General features: G+C 38.1%; 1 protein-coding gene across 3 annotated transcripts in view; it reads left to right on the top strand.

Moving 5' to 3' along the window:
* Positions 1–22,277, top strand: part of GABBR2 (gamma-aminobutyric acid type B receptor subunit 2) — a 448,751-nt gene that overhangs the window by 211,488 nt on the left and 214,986 nt on the right. For all 3 annotated transcript variants that reach the window (XM_062608972.1, XM_062608975.1, XM_062608974.1), the window contains 2 exons: positions 6,330–6,521; positions 7,635–7,871. In XM_062608972.1, coding sequence (XP_062464956.1) covers positions 6,330–6,521; positions 7,635–7,871 — 429 coding nt within the window. The remainder of the gene's footprint in view (positions 1–6,329; positions 6,522–7,634; positions 7,872–22,277) is intronic.

Below are 22,277 nucleotides of genomic sequence, written 5' to 3'. Positions count from 1 at the left end.
CTCCAGCAGAAGACTGCAGGAGAGGGCAGTTCAAAGTAGGTCATTTATATATTAATGCACTGCAATATGTCAGTAAGCTTGTTATTAGTCATAAAATGTATTGTTGGCTCATACATTTCTACAGCTATATGCCCCAAAAAGCAGAATAATTTAGATATGTTAATTTTTTTAACCCCTTCCTCAGGTGTATCTTTAGAGAGGTTGCACTTTTGGGTCCCTATTATATTTTGGAGGGTGGCTGATGTCAGCCAGAGAAAAACTTCAAGTTTGTTAAAGGAAGATGCTGTTGTACTAGTGTGTGAGAATTTGTTTTGTTTGGTTGTTTGGTGTTTGTGGTTGTTATTGTGTTGGTTTGTTTTTTTTTTTTTTCTGATTGTGGTTATAACTGGAATAGTGTTTGCCAATGGTTTGTGTAGGTGGGAAAATCTTTAAAGTCTGCCTCAGTTTTCTGTCTGGATTAAACAATCATATGCTGTGAGTTTTCCTCAGGACATCCATTGGAGTTCATATAGAATCATAGACTCGTTTAGGTTGGAAAAGTCCTGTAAGATATTGAGGCCAACCATTAGCATAGCACTGCCAATTCTACCATGTCCCAAAGTGCCAAATCTACATGCATTTTAAATACCTCTAGGGATGGTGACTCAACTGCTTCCCCGGCAGCTATAATGCTTGACAACCCTTTCAGTGAAAAGATTTTTTCCTAATATCCAACCAAAACCTCCTCTGGCACAACTTGAGGCCATTTCTTCTTGTCCTATCACTTGTTACTTGGAAGAAGAGACGAACCCCCACCTCACTACAACCATCTTTCAGGTATCTTTAGAGAGTGATAAGGTCTCCGTTGAGTCTCCTGTCCAGGCTAAACAAACCCAGTTTCCTCAGCTGCTCCTCTTAATATTTGTGCTCTAGACACTTCATCAGCTTCGTTGCTCTTCTTTGCACACAATGTGCTCATTCTCATTTTGCCTGACCATTCCCTTCCCCACCCCCCTGAATACACACACATGCAAAAGATGCAGAGCACATAACTCAAAGATAAATGGACTAAAAGATAGTCTAATTCAGTGGCAAAATTTAAAAACATGACAGGACTAATTGAAGCAGAAGTTCATATTTGCAGGTGTTTTTTATGATGATTTATGCTGAATTTGGAGAAGGCTGAGGTTCTTAATGACTTCTTTGCCTCAGTTCTCACTAGTAAAGGATCTGACCACACCGCCCAAGTGTTGGAAGGCAGACACAGGGACTGTGAGAATGAAGACTCTAGGGCCATTGTAGGAGAGGACCTGGTTCTCGACCATCTTAAGAGCCTGAACATGCACAGGTCCGTGGGACCTGATGAAATCCATCTGCGGGTCTTGAAGGAACTGGCAAATGAATTTGCTAAGCTGCTGGCCATCATATTTGAGAAATCATGGCAGTCAGGTGAAGTTCCTGGCGACTGGAAAAAGAGAAATATAACCCCCATTTTCAAGAAGGGGAAAATGGATGACCCAGGAAACTACAGAGCAGTCAATCTCACCTCTGTGCCTGGCAAAATCTTGGAGCAGATTCTCCTGGAAAGCATGCTAAGGTACATGAAAAACAACAAGGTGCTTGGTGACAGCCAGCATGGCTTCACTAAGGGGAAATCCTTCCTGACCAATTTGGTGGCCTTCTATGATAGGCCTGCAGAACTGATGGATAGATGGACAAGGGTAGTGTTGATGTCATCTACCTGGACTTGTGAAAAGGATTCGACACTGTCCCACACGACATCCTTGTCTCTAAATTGGAGAGACATTAATTTGATAGGTGGACCACTCGGTGGATAAAGAACTGCCTGGATGGCTGCATGCAAAGAGTTGTGGTCAATGGCTCAATGTCCAGCTGGAGACCAGTATCAAGTGGTGTCCCTCAGGGATTGCTCTTGGGAGCAGTCTTATTCAACATCTTCATCGCTGACATGGACAGTGGGATTGAGTGCGCCCTCAGCAAGTTTCCAATGACACCAAGCTGTGTGGTTCGGTTGATACGCTGGAGGGAATGAATGCCATCCAGAGGGTCCTTGACATGCTTGTGAGGTGGGCTGATGCCAACCTCATGAAGTTTAACCATGACAAGTGCAAGGTCCTACACCTGGGTTAGAGCAATCCCAGGCACAGCTACAGGATGGGCAGAGAAGAGATTCAGAGCAGCCCTGTGGAGAAGGACTTGGGGGTGTTGGTCGATGAGAAACTGAAAATGAGCCAGCTTCAGTGTGCGCTCGCAGCCCAGAAAGCCAACTGTATCCTGGGCTGCATCAAAAGGAGCGTGACCAGCAGGTCAAAGGAGGTGATCCTGCCCCTCTATTCTGCTCTCGTGAGACCTCACCTGGAGTATTGTGTGCAGTTCTGGTGTCCTCAACATAAAAAGGACATGGAACTCTTGGACCAAGTCCAGAGGAGGGCCACGAGGATGATCAGGGGACTGGAGCACCTCCCGTATGAAGACAGGCTGAGAATTGGGGCTGTTCAGCCTGGAGAAGTGAAGGCTGCGTGGAGACCTCATAGCAGCCTTCCAGTATCTGAAGGGGCCTATAGGGATGCTGGAGAGGGACTCTTCATTAGGGACTGTAGTGACAGGACAAGGGGTAACAGGTTAAAACTTAAACAGGGGAAGTTTAGATTGGATATAAGGAAGAAGTTCTTTCCTGTGAGGGTGGTGAGGCACTGGAATGGGTTGCCCAGGGAGGTTGTGAATGCTCCATCCCTGGCAGTGTTCAAGGCCAAATTAGAACGGCCTTGGGTGACATGGTTTAGTGTGAGGTGTCCCTGCTGATGGCAGGGGGGTTGGGACTAGATGATCTTAAGGTCCTTTCCAACCCTAACTATTCTATGATTTGATGATTTAAATAAGCTTAGCTATTCATTTAACACTGGTGTCATAGATGTTTAGCAGTTTTAATTCTATGGTAAATCTTGGCTTCCTAATTTTTTTTTTCATCTCAGTGGGATGGATGTGATGTTTTTCATGGAATGGAAATTAAGGTATTTTGCTCAAAACTTAATGCTTCAACAATCAAAATGGTCAACTGTGCTGGATAGACATACTTTTTTTTCCATTTGAAATTGGATTAGCTTGACTTTGCATGTTCCCAATGAAATCCTCAGTTCTGTAGAAAATTTACTTTTAAAAAATTGTTAGCAGGAATTTTTCCAATAGCTGATTTTCAAGCCATAGAGATATTGCAGTACAGTCATGTGCACATCAAGACTGATGCCTGCTGATACAGTTATCTGTCTGAAGTCAGTTGAAGAAGATTACTGTTATCCATAGGTCACTGCATGAGCTTCAAGTGGTTCTTTTAGTAAACATTCAGTAATAACTAAAGCCAGACTTAATTAGCATTTTTGATCCAACAGAACTTGTCTCTGCTCTCCTTGATCTGGTAGAGTTTTATTCCTGAGTTTTGGGAGTTAAAGGCACTACTGATTTTTAATGAGAAACAGATGGACATTCATTGCAATTTAGAACTCTATAGGCTTTCTCTAAAGGGTGGCATACAGAATGTGTCTGTGATGACATGATGGAAACTCAATAAGAGTAAGATTTTGCAGGCACATTTACACAAACTCAGGTAATTGTTTTCAACACATAGAAAGATCTCTTACAGAAATTTCTTTGTTGCAAATATGCATCTTTTTATGGATTCAAACAAGAATGAAAACTTAAAAAAACAAAACCAAACCAAAACACTTCAGTCTCACAAGGGAAAAAAAATGTCCAGGACAATTTCCTGGCTGCTTGGTAGCAACTCAGTGTTTTGCAGCCTAGATAGGGCATGTGGGAAAGATTAGGGAAGATATGTGATTACTTTATGTTTTTCTAATGGTACACAGCACTTGTAAACCTTCTTTGCCCTGCTCTTGCGTGCCAACTAATCTTCCCCTTAGAAAGTAAAACCTGTAAGAAGGGGTCTGTGTCTGCATTCAAACATTTCGTGAAAGATCTGCATATTTCAAGGAAACATATCTTTAAAGCATCAAAATCATCTCTGTTTAACAGAATCAACAGGAAGGAAGTAGTGGCAAAACCCCATTGTTTTGAAATAAATATTCTGGGACCCAGACACTGAAATGCCTGAACACTAGCAACTGTCCCTACAAAAAATGAGCGCATGCTCGTGGTGCTCAGCTTTGGAGGAGTTAGTTTTGGTCCTTTTGTCTTTCCCAGACTGCCCTTCAAGCCCTATCATTCCAGCAGATGAAAAGCTGCCAGCTCTTAAAGCATTTGTTGTTGGCTTTTGTCTGTTCGTTTTGGGTATATTTTTTGTTTCTTTGGTTTGTTTGTTTTTTTTTTTACCACATTCTTGCAGGAAGGTGAAAGCTTGAGTGCAACTCTATTAGGAGTGATCCCTTGTTTCCAGGGTGGAATTTCCAGCTATTTTGAAACTTTCAGTTTTAATCCTGTATCCCAGGACATTTGCAGGTTACACAGGAAACAGGCTTAAGTGCTTATGCAAACAGAAAAATTCTAACAGCTATTTCAGGATAGTTTGCAGCCAATATTTTCTTGCAACACATGATTTGATACTTCTGTCTCTATAGAACAAGGGAAGCTACAGAAGATTGTCCTTCTCTGTAAGCACTTTTCTGTGTCAATTTGTGTCCTCAGTGATTTTAAAACTGTCAAATAAAAGACACCATATTGCTGAAAGCTCTTGATTGACCTAATTGTGTAATGGAAACTCTTTTAGAATCAGGAAGTATTGCAGGATGGGATTGCAGTTTTCCTCACAGCTGGACCTGAGGGGCAGTGTCACCATAGCTGTAGCAGAAGTGGAGATGGGCAGGAGGGCAAAAGCAGAGGTGATTCTGGAAGGGCAGAATTAATGATCTAGAGAAAGACAAATAATTTATGTGGAACATGGAATAAGTAACATGTGAGATGCGATACACTGGGTTTCAGACAGAAGCACTTTCAGGTGACATTGTATGAAAATGCATTAAATTCGATTTTGACTGAACAAAACTTCTGCAACCAGGAGCCAAACAAAACTTCTTTGTTCACAATATGTTTATGAACTGAGTTGGCACCAGTATAATGGCCTTCACAGATTTAAATCACAATTTTAATTTGGATATTAACATATTTAGGAGGCTGTCTTTTTTTGTATTTTTTACTATTCATCTTTATGTACCTGATAAGCTTTTGCTGTGATCTTTGGGATATTTTTCAAAACGATTATGTTCTGAATGACTAATATGTCCTGTTTGTATTCTTATCATTTCCTCCTTCTGTAACATTTTCTGTGAAGATGTAGCAGTTAGGGTAAGATCTAAGAGCTCTAAGGTTGCACCATGTATTACTAAAAATTGGAATTTTTATTGTACGTCTTGTATCTCCAGTATTGCTTCTATTAGGAGCCAAAGAAGCATGAAGCCTGCTGTTTTGAAATGGAGTCTTGCTGAAATGTCAAAAGAGAAATATCTAGTTAAAAGACAGTGAGAGAAACATCTGAGAGAAAATTTGCTAATTTATCCTAGAACAATCTTCACAATGGAACAGAATATCTATTGTGAATATATAAGCTTTTAGGCACAACAACATGTGTGCCTGAGTAATAAAGTATTTCTGTTACCTTTTATATGTATCTGCTACGTATTGAAAAGAGATAACCATCACCTCAACATCTTGGAGTACAGTGGGCTATATTCAGTATCCAAACAATATAGAATTTCACCTGAAGAAATTTCTTGCTGAAAAGAAATTGGAGATTTGCTTGCTCTATCAATTTACTACTGATTCATGCTCCCCAGGAGAAACTGCTTACTCAACATCCCTGTGGTCTCTGTTTTAGCACAGTCACATAGTTCATATTTGCAACATTATAATTTGGTGGTGTCTAATATCCAAGCTTACTTGTTTTTGTGTGGTCTTCAGTATGATGTTAGGATGATAACTTAAACATGGCAGCATGGTGGTCTTACCACTCACATAATAGTTGTCTTATAGAGAATTTTATATGCTAATACTGCGCTTTCTGCTAATGTTCTTCTTTATCTCCCCCACTTTTAGAATACAGAATTTTATTTTTCTGTTTTTGAATAAATGGTCTATTGAAAGTAAAACAGGTTTTAGAAAATTCTCTTCTCATAACCTGAATTTTAAAGAAAGAAATCGGCAACAAAGGAGTCTTCATTATTAGCAAGTAATTATCCTAAACTGTTCAAAATATTTTTGTAACCTTTAATTATGCCATAATTTCATTAATAATGGAAAAAAATGAACAGAAAACCGTCACTTTTATGTTCGCTATGTCTATTGCAGTGTCTATTAGCTTTTCTAATTTGCTTTCTTTGTAGGCTTATGAAGAAGAAATGTATGGCAGCAAATATCAGTGGATTATTCCAGGGTGGTATGAAAATCTTTGGTGGGAATCCTGGATTAATTCCTCACAGTGTCTCAGCAAAAATCTTCTTGCAGCCATGGAAGGTTATATTGGAGTGGACTTTGAGCCTCTCAGCTCAAAAATGTTGAAGACCATATCAGGAAGGGTTTGTATTTTTCCTTCATATATTTTATTATAATCGTTAGTTGTCTCACCACTGTCTTGACACAACAAAGCACTGAGGAAGGAGGTGAAGCTAAACGGTTCTTCTACAAAGATAGCTGGCAGTCATCATGGTCAGTCTTATCTTTCCACCATTTTTCAAATTTTAAAAATTTAGAAGTCAATTGCAATTCTCTATAGGGTAAGGAAGCAGTAAAGTCCCTTGCCTCACATCTGTCCTCTTCCCCCTGTATGAACATTACAGTTAAATGTACAGTAAAGCTTGAATTATTGTCTGCAGTAGTATGCACTGTGTCATGTCAGGTTCAATAGTTGAACACAGAAACAGGAAACTTTCATATTTAAACCTAATCCAGTAAATTGCTAATTTCAGTGGTGATTTGTGCCTCTCAGAACTAGGGGGTGGAGGCACTTGTTTTAAGTATGTAAATATGCAGTATTTCCATGAGGAGCATAACATTTTATCACAGAACAAATTAATGCAAACTCTGGCCAATGAATAAACATGCCTGATTTTGCTGCTTTTCATCTTTTTTTTCATCTGTCTTTCATGCCTTGCTGAGTGAGCATGGAAGGCAACTTTATAGAAAGGCAACTCATCATAAGATAGAACACCATAAAAAGCATAGTAAACTTGTAAAACATAAACAAATTGCCACTCACATGATTTCATATTAGGCAAATAGTTGCTCAAATAAAGTCTATTTGATTTCCTATAAAGTGTAATCAGACCACTAATCTGCAAGGATATGGACTAATTGTTCTAGTATTATGGCTCACCAGTGTTCTGGTAGCTTAGTTGAACTGAAGCCTTTTGTCTAAAAGGAAAGCAAGTTGTCCTTCATAAAGAGAAGCACAACAGCTGCCTTTCAGTCTATCTCCTAGACCTCCCTCCCAGTCTCACCATCAGTCTTGTAAGTTAGGCAGCACATGGTTTTGGAATTTTAGTTTCTTTCTTAATTTTTGTTTTGGTGGCCATTTCTGTGTTAGTCATGCATGTCTCTGAATTGGAGGGTGCAGTTTGAGGTGTATGTTTGGATGCAACTCTGTAAAATATTAAATATTGAAGTAAAACTGAAGTTTTTCTCCTCTGCAGACTCCACAGCAATATGAAAAGGAATACAATGCTAAGCGTGGTGATGGTCAATCCAGCAAATTCCATGGGTATGCCTATGATGGAATATGGGTGATTGCCAAGACTCTGCAGCGGGCAATGAAGTATCTGAATACCACCAATAAGCATCAAAAAATTGAAGATTTTAACTACACAAATCACAAACTTGGAAAAATTTTTCTGGATGCTATGAATGAAACCAACTTCTTTGGGGTAACGGTAAGTCCTGAACTGGAAGTGGGGTGGGGTGGAGGAGGCTTGTGAATTTATGTCGGCATCTGAAACAAATATTAAATTTTAAATTTTTTTTTTTTTAAAAAGAAACACTGTTGTGTGTTGTGTGTTTCTTATATCTTCAGAGCTTCCATAGCTCTACTTTATCTTGGAAATTAATGTTGGTGCCTTGAGGCTCTTGCTCATTAGCTGTCTTCTGATGCCAGTTATCAGCTTTTTAAGCATGAATGTCATCTGAATTAACAACTCAGAGTGGTCTCAAGGGAACCCCAGATACTGGAAGTGGCAGTGACCTTTTATGTGATTTTTTTTTTATATTAGTTGAGGAGTAGCTGGAATGTGACCTGAAAATCACAGTTAGAAAATCTCCTATCAATTAACCTCAAAACAGATGTTGAAGTAGCAGAACTAAGGTTGTCATACATCTCGCAAACTGGTTCAAGGAGGAAATGCCTATGTGTAGACATCAACAGTGAGTGCAGGCTCAAGTTTTGACATCTTTCTTAATTGCTGAAGAAGTCTATGTTTTGTTTCACAATGTAATTGAAACTAATTTAGGATTTGCAAGTAAAAAGAAAATACTAGTTACCTGTGGAGTATACATTTTGTTTCCTTTTTACACTGAATTTGACTGAAGATTTCAGTAAAAGAATCTGGTATCCCACTACATCCATAGCAGGACTGATAAAACAATAGCAGCTATGAGGTTGAAATTGTACACTGCTATTTAGTTCCGTTTTTTTTTTTCTTTCCCCATCTTAGCCTTTCTGCCTGCTGTTTAGTCTTGACAGCCACTTATATTAAATTTTATAGGTTTCATTTGCACTGCTTAATTGCCCTTCACTGCTCCGCCCTCAAAACAAAAAAAAAAATCTAAAAAAATCTAAAACCTAAGATGAAGAAGTTTCAGAGATCAAGCAAAAACTCATATATGAACTGCATCCCTTTAGGGAGGGAATGAATCAATGTTTCACCATCTACACTCAGCTGTGTTTATTTTCTTTATTCCCTCAGTTATAATGTTTTAAAAAGAAATTACTGCACAATTATTCACTGCATTTACTGTTTATCTGAGGCATTTTGTAAAATGTTTCTCTTTAATGTTGTCACCAATCATCGTGACAAGGCATAACCCATATCTGGCATTTGCAAGGATCATCCTTCTTGTTCCTATAATACATTCACAAAAGGCATTTTAATCAGAAAGATATGAAAAGAAGAAAATCTGTAGCACCTACATTTTCTTCAGTTATAATTAGAACAAACAATACCCAAAGTTCCAGATAGTGTAAAGGAGAGTTCTTAATGGGACGATACTAAATATTTTGTGTTGAAGTATTCAGAACATTGAATTCAGAACAGATTGTTTCTTACCAGAAATATTTTTAAACCTTTTATTCTTCAGTCTAATATATTGGTGTCATTTGTGACCTAATTTAAAACTTCCACTGGAACACAAGTTTTAAGTCTTGGAGTACCAAATCTCTTTTTTTTTTTTTTTTTCCTCCAGAAAAAGGATTTTAGTGCAAAATTTCTTTTTAAAAAAATATTTTTAACAGGAAAAGGGCTTTCCTTTATTCTAGGGTATCTATGCCAAAGATAAAATGAGTTTCTGGAAAAAAGAAGAAATAAAAGGAAGGACTAAATCTTAGCAATAGTCAAAAACTCATCTAATGATATAATAAACTATGTTGTTAATTATTAGGAAAAAGGAGAAGTTAGACACGAATCCGTAGGTTAGAATCTAAATATTTAAAATATGTTGAGGAATCTTTCATTATGCTTTCTGTGAATATGATATCAGAAACACAGTCGTGTGGTAAATAATAAATCTCTTTACTCAGTTTTATTTTCTTTCAATTATTTCTAGCAAACCACAAAAAAAATATATAATTACTATTTAGTGGATTTTGTGGAATTTTTTAAACAATTTTGAGAAGACTTGTTGGGAGTGAAGTGTGCCAGTTCCTGATTACACAGAATGTCATTCTTTCAATTTTCTATTATTTATTCTGCTTTATTTTTTTTTTCCCTAGGACACAACACTTAGAAAACAGTTTAGGTTATTAAAAAGAAAACTTGAAAGGACTAATCCAGTTTTGTACATCATAAACTCAGTACATAGGTGTTACTTATTCTAATGCTACTGTGAGGAATCTACTGGAAAGAAAATTATAGCTATTCCTTAAGCATTCCTGAAGGTTCTGCTAATTTCCTAGAATTTTTTTTTTCTCTTAGCAAAATGTTTTTTTCTGTTATTTTTCCTTCATGCTTATCTGACTTACAGTCATACTGATTATCATATAATTTTCTCATATATTTTGAATATAGAGCAAGGAAACATATAATTGGTGTTTTATCAGAAAACAGTAATATAATTATCTGCTACACTTCTTGAAAGGTAAAATGGATGCTATTTTAAGAAGGGACTTTGAGATCAAAAATTCAGTGTGAAGTAACAAAAGACCTGCAGGGATGTTCCTAGAGTTTTGTTAATCACTGTCCTGATTTTGCAGTCAGATTCCAGCATATTGACTGCTTTCAACTCATGTAAGGTATAGTATGATTAGAAAGATGCATCTGCAATTACCAGTTTTCAGGACAAGAACTCTTTTGATTTGGCTTTCATGGTTTTCATTTTTCTAATTCCTTGCTTATAAGAGCTCTATTTAATGGCAAAGTTATTGAAACAAACAAAAAGAAAACCCAAACTCTTCAAGGATTCTGAACAATTTTTTCCTCTTCTCTTAATCCAGATAAAGCCATTTTTGTAAACTGAATGCAATCCTGCTACTCTAGTTGTTTATAAACTGCCAGATTCCTATTTCCTTGCTAAATATATCCCTCTTCTCAAGTAGTACACATTCTTTCTGATAACCTGTGTCAGAAAATGAAAGATAAGAAGTGCTCACACAATTTATTGTTTATTGTTGACAGTCTAGGTATCTGAGGAGTCCCCTTATGTAGCTGGTAGAGCCATTGGAGATAATTTATAGTTGGAGAATCTCCTACAGTCTCTTTTGGAGTGTTACTACTTTGAATCAGTCGAGAGTGATAAAGTGACTAGAAACAATATATATATGAGATGTCTATATATCTGCATTTAAATTTTACAGCAGTTTGTAACATGCTACCTGTAGCATGTCCATCAGATACGTGAAAAAAAATTAAATTTATTTTGTAATAAAACAAAAAGTTTATTTTATGTAATATTACCATAGAACAACTTTGTAGACTTTATAATTAGTGAAGAATTAATGCTGTCTTCTCAGGATACTGAGTCATACTTAGCGCATACTGAATCAAAACACATCTAGAGAACAGAAAGATTTTGGTTCAGCATTTTTTTTTCTATTATTTCACTCTTTGTAAAGACTATGGATGGTTACATAGTACCTTACAACTGCAACAATATTTATATTTGTTAGCAAAAAATATTGATTACTATTGGAAAGATATTAAATACCACATTTGTTTGCATATGGTAAAAGTTTGTATTGTTTCCATGGGGTAGCCAAGTGGTAGGAAAAATACGAGTGTTGGACATAATTTCCAATTTATTTTTTATGCAGAGCATGAAATGATTTTTTAAAAAGTTTTCCTCTAATTCTCTAATCACTTCACCTTTGTCACTGACGAAATGTCATGAATGTTACCATTCTCCCTGGTTTACGCTTGAAGTCTTGCAGCTGTTGCAGTAGGGTATTATAATTGAGTTTATTGCTCTTACCTGTGATTATAAAACAGGCTTTAGAATTGTTAATTTATTTCTCATTCCTATGGCCTTCTATTATTTGTGTGCTGTAGAAAAAAAAAGAAAAAAATGCAGTGGAGGAGAAAGAAAATTAGACGGTGTTGTCTTTCCTTTTATGTCAGCCAGAGACCAGCCAGAGACTCAAGCACTGTAGGATAAAATTTCATCACAGTACCTGCTACACATTTGAAACCGCAGCCATGAGATAGCTTTCAAGTGTGTCCCTGGTGTTCTGCATTTTAGTGGATCCAGTCATGTTTCATTACTGGAAAAAAGTTTATTGATATGAAGTTGATTTCATATTTTGATGCTGATTATTTCAAAATACTGATTTTAGCAGCTTTCCTCTGCTTTCCAGGTTTCAGTAGTCACTGTGCTGTACAGGAATCTCAGAATATAGGATGAATTATCATCAGAATAGGAACAGGGAGAAAATATTTATTTAATGTCATCCATCCTGGAAAAACAACAAACACTAAGACTGGTAAATTCAGGAATACATCGGTCTTTGGCAGAGAATCAGACGGAATTGTCTGGGACTTTAGCAGAGTGAATTTATTATTAATATGGGAGTCTAGCAAATATTTCTGTAGTGGCATTGATCAGTGTAGTTAATTTTCAATTTACAGCTCTAAGTTAACTCCCAAGAGCTATATATATCTGAAGTCAAATTTTCTTATTTTTCATTTCTGATTGATAGTAAAAGTATTGGGGGGAAGGCAGAAATTTTAAATCAAGTATCTTCTTGTTAATATAGAATAGTGCTTTAAAATTACTTTTCATACTTTAAAAGTACATAAAGGGGAAGATGTGCAGGTTTAGTGTGCAGTGAAATACCTAATACTGTAGAGATACCTTTTCCTGAGCAATGCTTTTAAATATTCCATCAAATTCGACTTGGTCTTAATTTTGAGCATTTGAGCATTATACATAATTAGGTGATATGAGGAATTTCAGTAAGCAGCAAAATCCATAGTCAGGAAACTGCATACATGTATGTATGCGGACACATGCATGTGCTTACAATCCCATGTGCCTGCTGGCAGACCTTTTTTTTCCACACCTGACCCCAAGGGTTATGAATGCGAACTGCTCTGAACTCGATGCCTTGTGTTTCCTTTTGATTTTTCAGAACTTGCTTCCTTTTACAGGGTTTCATATTTACAACAAGAAAGAAAAATACTTTGGGTCTAGCTGTGTGCAAGACCTCCTGCATCTTTTTGCTTTTCCTGAACTTTGAATCTCAGCTTCTGTCAGTGGAGATAAATGTGATGGATCTCCCACTTCCTTACTCACTCCTGATTTCCAGTGCATTATTGTCCTGGGTTCAGCAGTAGCAGTCATGTTTTTTCCTTTGTGGTAGCTGGTGCAGTGCTGTGTTTTGACTTCCAGCCTGAGAACAGTGTTGGTGAAGCCGATGTTTTCGGTTGTTGCTAAGTGATGTTTACCCTGACCAAGGACTTTGTGAGGCTCATGCTCTGCCAGGGAGGAGGGGAAGCTGTGAGGAAGCAGAGATGGGGCGCCTGACCCGGGCTAGCCAGGAGGTATTCCATACCACAGCACGTCATGGCCAGGGTGAGGGGTAACTGGGAGTTACCCGGAAGGACACGGGCTTCCGGGTGGTACTCGTTTTCTTGGCCAGTGGTATTGTATTCTCTTCCCTTGTTATTTTCCCTTATCATTGTTGTAGTTGATAGTAGCGGTGGTGATTTGTGTTGTACATTGGTTGCTGGACTGTTCTTGTCTCAACCCGTAGGAGTTGCACTCTTTCGATCCTCCTCCCCGTTCCTCCGGGAGTGGGGAAGGGGAGAGCCCCGGTGGGGGGGGGGGACACGGACCTCGATTGTTGTCAGCTCGGCACCACTCACTGGGAGTGAGTGAACAAGTTACCTGACTGGATTTAAACCACTCAGATTAGCAACTGAGAGCTTTAGAGTGGATTGGTGAGATAATTTGCTCTCTATATGGCCAGTTCATTTTGGAGACTCCTCAAAATAGAGAACTGCTAAAGTAAGCCAACAGCAAGTTTGCACAGGGTCATAAACAGTGTTTGCTCATTAGGAAAATTCAGTGCAAATGTTTTCATCTGCCAACAATGTAAAACTGCATGCAGAGGGAAATCCTAACTTTTAAAAGTGAGAACTGAGATTAACTGTGACATTTCAAGATTAGCCCTCCAGCTAATCAGCAGTTGATTATTTAATAGACTTAGTAGGTGGCAAATAAAAAAGGATTTAGTCTGAAGTTGTAGAACACTTATTACTACATCTGTTATTCTAATAGGTCAATATTTGATGAAAATAAATGAACAACATAGATTTCCAGAAAAGCTAGTGAAACATTTCCCAGATCTGACTAACATCTCTTAGCTTTCTCTGCTCTATTTTGTCTGTACGTAGACAGTGTTTTACATACTACATAATACATGCTAGAAGCTGCTTTGTTGCTATCCTACAAATAATAAAGAAAAAAAGCTGTAGTGAAGGTGACTGCATTGCCTAAACGATGGTGCAGGTTTCTGCTTCACAGCATAATTCTTCAAGGTTCTGAAGAAACAAAGCACGTTTCAGTAGTTCCACCATCCTTGTTTTTTCTGATGTGTGATTGATTTTGTAGCTATCTGCTTCTACTGCACCTTTTATTTATCTTGTTTGTTGTGTTGTGCAGTTGTTTTGGTTTTGGTTTGGTTTGTTTGTTGTTTGGCTGTTTTTTTTTGGGGGGTAGGAATGTTGGGGTTTGGGGTTGATTCTTTTTCTTGTTCTGTTTTTCTTTTCTGTGTTCTTTGAATTTGACTGATGAAAGACTAAAGAAAAAACATTTACTAAATTTGGAAGTTCTGTCCTGCTCTAGACCAGCAGATAAACTACAAGAGGATATCAGTGGTTTTAATGAGAGTTTTCAAGACAGTTTCTTCCTGTGCCAGTTGGTTTTGTCTAAGGCTGGTATACAGGGCCATTTGACAAAAAATATTGGAAGAGGGGACAGCCTATACATGCTGGACTAGCAACATAGGAACTAAGGTTCCTGGTATCTCTTGCATCAGAAAGAGATTGTTTCTCCTGATGGTTAGATGGCCTTTTGTGTTCTGTTTAGACAGAAGTACTAGGTAGGTAAGGTGTTCTTTGTCACCCCTCCAGCATGTAGTTGAAAAAGCAGGAAAAATGTTATGTACCCTGTTTCATTGTAGTAGACCCCTGTGCCTTACTTCAGCAAGTTCTTTTTAACATAATGTTGTTTGTGTGCCTTCTGAAAAAAGGTGATAAGATAAAGGCTAAAAGACACTTATGCAGAAGTGACCCTCTTGCAATAAGTGTTCCAATGAAACGTCATCTCTGAAAAACAATAGAAATCCCGGAGTATCCCCATCCATTTATACCGTGGCTTCAAACCACGTCAAGTACCTTACTGTCAAAGGCAGATGGCGCATCAGTGTGGATCTTTGGTGATGATCCCATATCAACAAGAGATTATGCACAGCATGTCTCTCCTCTCCATATGCAAACCTCTGAAAAAGTGTTCAGGATTTTCAATATATGCTACAAGAACTGTTTTGACAGCATCTCTCCTGCAAATATAATCAAAAATTGAAAATTTGGTGCAAGTCATGTGGTGTTGACAATGTTGCAAATTCCTAATTTTCTGTTTGCGAAATTTTGCCATTTCTGTCACTGAAACTGCAGCTGTAACTTCCCAAGGAAGGACTAGAATATTGCTGTTAAGGGTGATGCAGGAGGAAAATGAAGCGTGATGGAGAAGGGAGTCTTAGGTTCTTTAAATGCTCTAGGACCTGATACAGTTCTTAGTCACTACAGTAGACTAGCAAACAACTGTTTAGAGTGCTATGATTATATAGTGCAGGTTAAAATTATTCCAAGCCCCTTTCAAGTATTTCTGCCTGTAGAGGAAGATTGCTCCTTCCACTAGAGAGAAAAGTCTTGAGTGCAGACGGGGCAGATGAGGGGTCTGCAGGTTCTGGGTTCTGGATGGGCATGCCCTTGGAGAGGAATTAAATCCATAGCATGTCTCTGCACCCCACACACCTGTTTTTTTAAAAGCAATGAGTCTGGAAAGGAATACTGCAGGAAAATGTGTATTTAGGAGAATATAATGGGAAAGGATTTCCTGAAAGGCTTTCATATAATCTGCATCACTGAGCAGTTCTGAAGTTCCAGTCTCCAGTGCCTCCTGTTCTTGTAATTTGTTTAATAGCATGTAGAGTTTAATGGCATCTCCACCTGCCTGTGCTTTTCTTGAAGCAGATTTTATTATCCTTGTTGAAGAGCAGATCACTAACAGATAATATTCATTCCATAGAAATGTGTCCAGATACAGATATATATGTATAGGTCATGTTTTTACTGGGCCGTGGGCCCAGATGGGCAATGTGAGCGTTTACTAGATGGAGTGTGATGGTCTTGAAGAGCCAGCTAGGCTCTTTTATTGTTACCTGGCAGATGGCGTGTGATTCAAACAAGTACACTATCATACAGGCACAGCTTCCAGGTGAGCGCAGATGAAATGACATATAGGCAAAATTCTATGAATTATGGACATTCCAGAGTAACAGTATTTTTCAGTGGTATAGTTAATTCCTGCATCTGGTGTCACTAAGAGAAGAAAAAAAAACATGGCAAATTCACAGATGGTACTGCTTCTATCTGCTACACCTCCATTTGAAACAGCAAGCAGACTTCTTCCATGGATACTTCCAAGCCCTCAGCTGCCCGGTGGCTTGAGGATGAAGTTCACCATAGTACAGCCTTCGGCTGCAGCATATTCTCTCGATATACACAGTGGTCAGAACAGAAAGATTAGTTATCCTGCATCAGCTTCAGTCTACAGACTTTCTGAGACCTGATTCTGATTTATTTCTCTTCCTTCCTAGAAGACAGCACTGCAGAAATACCTGAGTTAGGTTAGAGAAATGAATGCCTTTCAGTCATGACTCTAGATTTAAAAACTGCTATGATTTTAGAGATGGCATATTTTAGAAATGGTATAAAATGGAATTTCTGAGTGCTAGAGGGTATTACAATTCTTGTTTTATTTTCCAAGGGAACAGATGTTAGCCCTGCTGCCTTGGGGTCGCGCCAGCTCTGGTAATTCCGTTCTGTGTACCTAAAACTCTCACTGAGATTTCAGATGGATAAGGAAGTTATTATTTACTACCTTTACACCAAGACTCTGCTGGGACAGTAAATGCCATAAAGATGCAAAATTTTAGAATTATTGTTCTGCCTTCCTTTAGTAGGCATTGCATTTTATGATTATTTCACTATACAGGCAAGTATAGTAAGATTTAACTGATTTGATCCTGTTCCTGTTTCAGTCAGTGGCAAACCTCTTTTCATCATGAGCTGGAGGAGGTCTTTACCTAGCAGAGCGCTTTAATAAATAATTTGTGGGTATAACTCAAAAGGTTATTCTAAAATCCTTTTTGGTCACAGAAAATTTAGAAGAAACTCCTGAAATGCTTTCTAGAATTAACGAGTATATTTTAAGAGAGCTGATCAGTTGCAGTGCTTTAAGTTAGTAATGAATGATTAGACAAAAGAACTCGTTCAAACACATTTGGAGAATGCCTTTAGATAGTGTACTATGTGGAATTACATGACTCAGATGTCAAATAACTGTGAGCGATTAAAATAATGTGGTGAATTATAGCAATTTTAAAAGTAATATATAGTGATGCCTATAAAAGACTGAAACTTCTAATGCAGATCATGTAAATCAAAGAAATGCTGAATATTTTAGTGATCAGTTGTGCTCATATATATTCTCATGGCACAACAAATTCTTAACTGGGTATCAGATATTTGGGAATATAGAAAAAGGAGAAATCTCAGAGAGCTTATGAATTATATTATGAAAGTTGAAGCAATAGGAAGACTATTAATAAACAAGTTTGTGAAAATCTTGAGAATATCTTTTCTGCTGTTGTTTGAAGCGCTGTTATCATACAGCTCTAAAATCTTCTAAACATCTGTTTTGCTTTATGTTATGTATTGGGAGTTTAGAGAGTAATTAAAGCACATAAATGATAAATATATTTCTAAATATGCCAAAATCCTAAACCAGGTTAATATAGGAAATTATAAATAAATTATGAAATATAAAATCAGTTATGCTTATTTTTATCCTTTGCATCACTGATTTGGAACTTTATGAATAGAAAAAAAAGAAATGCATTTTTATGATAATTTTGATACCATGCTTCCAAAGATATGTTGATTTAGGCTATTTGGACTATTTCTCTCCATTGCTGAATAGTTGCATGGGAACTAGGTTACCCCATCAGTGGGCAATTTTAAGAAGCTTTTAAAAGGAGTCATTTTTTTTGGCTTCAGTGAAAGTGACCCACATTGATGATACAAGAATTAGAGTTTAGCCTCATGGGAATTTTTGTGTGTACCTAAGAGCAAAATTTTCCCTTAGAGAATATTTTGCACTATGACATTTTTGCTTTCTTTTTCAGCAAAAAAAATTAAACTTTAAAAATTCTTTTAATTCTCTGCTCACATTGCAGTACTTCTGAGATTTGGGCTTCACCAATGAACATCCTGTCTGCTGTTGTTAATCTTTATGACAGCTCAAGGCAAAAATATTCCTTAACTTGAATATAGCATTTCAAAGATTGTGAATCCACCTGTAATGTTAAAAATGGTGTTATTAGCTGACTTAGCCTGGAAATGCTCTGAGGTTGTCAGGTCTGATGTTCAATGGATTATATTTTCATACATCACTGCTCCTCTTTTCTGGCTGTCATGATTTCTATGATGAACTAGTTTTCTCCCTTGGAGAGGTGTTCCAGTTGCAAATAGGGCTCTTGGAGCCTGCAAGCATTTTAATAAAACACAGGAAAAATTAAAGTATTATAATAGCATTTATTATAGACAGATGCAAAGTACATTTTCAAATAGTTTTCTATTATTTTTGGAATAAGCTTTTAGGACTTCTGTGTTTGTTACTCTGCTCTTCTTTACAGTATTTTCTCATAGAAGGTTGCCTCAGTTGTTGCTGGTGATAAGGATGGTTTTTGAATCATTTATACTCTGCTAGAGCAACGTTAAGATCGTATTCTTTTTCTAAGATTTCATAACACAGCAGAGATCTTGCACTTCAGTAGAGTATATGGACTTTCCTCTTGGAGTTCTTCACATGAACAAAGAATGGAAGATAAGGATGCAGAAAGTGCAGTGAAGACCTTGCTGGAGCCCTTCTGTCTAGGAAAACATGCTCTACTTGTGCTGAGTCCTAGCTTTGGAGCTGCCATGGACCTACAGTGGTTTTCCATCTATGATGTATTGACATAGGGTTTTTTGCCAAATCAGTAGGCATAAATTAGCTATATAGGAGCCAACTGTTTAGTTGGAAAACTTTGAAAAATATAGTTATGGATTATATCATGTAAATTCTGAATATTTTCAGCCTTGAGAAAAGAAAGCTCAGGGTAGACCTTATTACCATGTTCCAACATTTAAAGTGTGGCTACAAAGAAGATGGAGAGGAATCACAAGGGAAAGACAGGATAATGGGCACAAGTTACTCCTGGGGACATTCTGACTGAACATGAGAGGAAAATTTTTCACAGTGAGAACAAACAGCCATTGCAATAATCTCCCCAGGGAAGTGGTGGACTCCCCAGTGTTGAACACTTTTAAGGTTTATCTGGACAGGGTGCTGGGCTGTCTAGTCTAAGTCATGCTTTCCAAGAAAGGTTGGACCAGATGATCCTTGAGGTCCCTTCCTCAAGGGCCATCTGGTCCTGGTATTCTGTGATTCTACCTTGTAAATTGTGCCCCAAAAACTTCTGGTGCAATTCTTCTGCTGTGCAATTTCAGTTCTGCCTCATTCATTCTAGCTGCTGAATTAGCGGTTCCGTTGTGTCTGATCATGTAATTAGAATAGTGTTGTGTCTAAGTAGTCATCATTATAAGTGGTGCAAAATATGCAGAGCTGAAAAACACAGCTAGAGGCTCTAAAGAATATTGCCTTGGAAGTGAGAGACAGCAGCAGAGGCTGACAATTGTCCTTCCCTCCTTCCCTCAGCCACCCACAGAGAAGGACAGGGTCCTGCTTCCCGCAGTGGAAGAAATAGCTTTTTGAATCATTTGTGGAGTCTCATGAACTGAAGGTCATGCCTCACCTGACTTTCTAGCCATGCATGCCACCACTTGCTTTCTAATGCACTGTGGTGGGGCTGCTGCATCTGCCTGCTGACTGTGGGACTGCAGCCTCAGCATGTTCAGTTGAACGACTTTGGTTAAAGTGTTCTTCTGGAGTTACAAAGGGGAGAAGTTACAGTGGCCAGAAGTGCATGTCTCAGCTGAATGTGAATTCAGTGAGACAGAGGTAAATTTCTGTATCTTGGAGGCTCTTGCCTTGCCAAACCAATTCACATGTGTGCTACATACCAGAGAAAAATGTGAGCATCTCCAAAAAAAAAAACAAAAAAACATGATATTTTCCAATTGGAAGTGTTTGACTTTCTTAACACTGAGTTTCCTATGATCACAGTCACATCTCAGAAATTTTGTTATTGGTGCTTTTGTTATGAATGACCCTGAAGACATTTAAGACCCAAAATGGTTTTGTTCTTTTTTTTTTTTTTTTCCTAAGTGGAAACCTTTCCTGGCTACACAACTTCTTCTCCATTGTGTCAATTTCATTGATATAGAAGCAAGGCAGAAATTTTAGAAAGGCAAGTATGACACCACAAAACTCTATAGGGGATTAAACACATAATTTGCCTCAGGTAACAACACATAGATCAGTTAAATTGCATCTAGAAATAAATCAGTCCAGCTACATGTACAGCTGAGGAATAATTGTTTGCTGGTCTCTTTGGATGAGTGCAAAATGAATCAACACAGCATTAAACACTGGTTAACGTAACGATCATTGTGAGCCTTATGCAGACCTCAGCAGTGTTACAAAGCCATTGTAAGGACCTTTCCATTGTAACTCTGAAGCTGTTTATTGATTTGTGAATTTCGGTGGGATTTTAAAGCTACTGATTTTAATGGGATTTATCCTTTGGCCTATTTTTTGCATGCAAGGACTGTGGCTCTGTGAAATTTGGATCTCTTTGTATCTAGGCAATGTTTTCTGCTTGTTTCCATGTTGAAGATGCAGTTTATTTTATAGAGGTCAAAGGGCTACATTTAGTATTGTAGGAAAGATTCAGTGCTTAGTTTTCAGCCTAATGTTTCAGATTTAATGTATGTGTTAGTATCCGGTTTTACCTCTTGCAGAAAGTAAGGCAAAATTTTATGGGAAGAAAGACATCCTTTGGTAGGTGTCCTGGGTTCAGCAGTAGCAGTCATTTTTCTCCTTCTTGGTAGCTGGTGCAGTGCAGTGTTTTGACTTTCGGCTCGGGAACAGAGCTGATAACAATGATGTTTTGGTTTGGCCAAGGACTTTGTGAGCCTCATGCTCTGCCAGGGAGGAGGGGAAGCCGGGAGGAAGCAGAGACAGGACACCTGACCCAAACTGACCAAAGAGGTATTCCATACCACAGCACATCATGCCCAGGATGTAACTGGGAGTTAGCCAGAAGGCCTGGGAGTCTGCGGGGTTGGAGGAGGCATCGGTCAGAGCTCGGTCGGGCTGGGGGGGGCGAGTTATCGGTCGGCTGGTGCTGAGGTGTTGTATTCTCTTCCCTTGTTATGTCCTTTATCATTATTATTATTGGTGGTAGCAGTAGTGATTTGTGTTCTACCTTAGTTACTAAACTGTTCTTATCTCAACCAGTGGGAGTCGCATTCTTTTTGACTCTCCTCTCCGTCCCTCTGGGAATAGGGTAAGGGCAAGAAGGGGGGGAAGTGAGTGAACGAGTTACCTGACTGGGTTTAAACCACAACAGTAGGTATTTCCTAACAGCGCAGTAGAGCAAATTAAGTTTTTTCTTTATGACTATTTTCTATAACACAGCCATTAAGCCTCAAGGGACACAGCAGGGGCTATTTTTCTTTTTAGAGGTAATCCCTAATGTGGGAGGGAGGGAGGAAACATGGTCCAAAGTAGTTCTATCCTGCATCCCTTGCTCCTGGGCAACAGGTAAAGCTGTGGCAGGGGGATCGGAAATCCCTGTAGATGTGGTTTAGAAAACGTTTGGATAAGTAAGTGTTATGGGTCATGAATATTAAGCATGTTCTCCCTTAAAACCTAAGTAGTGGCATCTGAGTCACTGGGCTCATAGATTTCCGTAGCTGTTACTGCAAATAGCACATGGAAGAAAGGAAGGAAAATGTTTAACTACCTCACCAATTATGTCTTTTCAGGTCTGGTTTGTATGTTTGGGCATTTGGGGTTTTTAAGATCTGGGCATTTTAGATTTCCTTTATTTGTACGGTGCATCAGTGAGTAAATGTCAGCTGTTAAAAATGTTCAAGCAAGTAAATATGCAGCTAAGAACCTAGAATATTCATTTTCTTGTGCAACTTATTATATAGAATGTATTTAAATATAAGCATACTGTGTTGTGTTTCTGATTGAAATAAATCTATGGGGTATTTCCACTGGAAAGTGAATGATGCACCTTACATATATCCTGATAATCATATTATCTGCCTTATACATTCGCGGAATTTTTATAAGTATTTTGAATAATTGGTAAATTAGTCAAAGGCTCACCA

The sequence above is a fragment of the Pezoporus occidentalis genome, unplaced genomic scaffold (genome assembly GCF_034315485.1).
Source record: "Pezoporus occidentalis ecotype Australia unplaced genomic scaffold, CSIRO_AGI_Poc_V1 ctg132, whole genome shotgun sequence".
NCBI classification, from domain to species: domain Eukaryota; kingdom Metazoa; phylum Chordata; class Aves; order Psittaciformes; family Psittacidae; genus Pezoporus; species Pezoporus occidentalis.
Note: the sequence above shows the minus strand (reverse complement) of the source record. Positions and strands in the feature narration are given on the sequence as shown.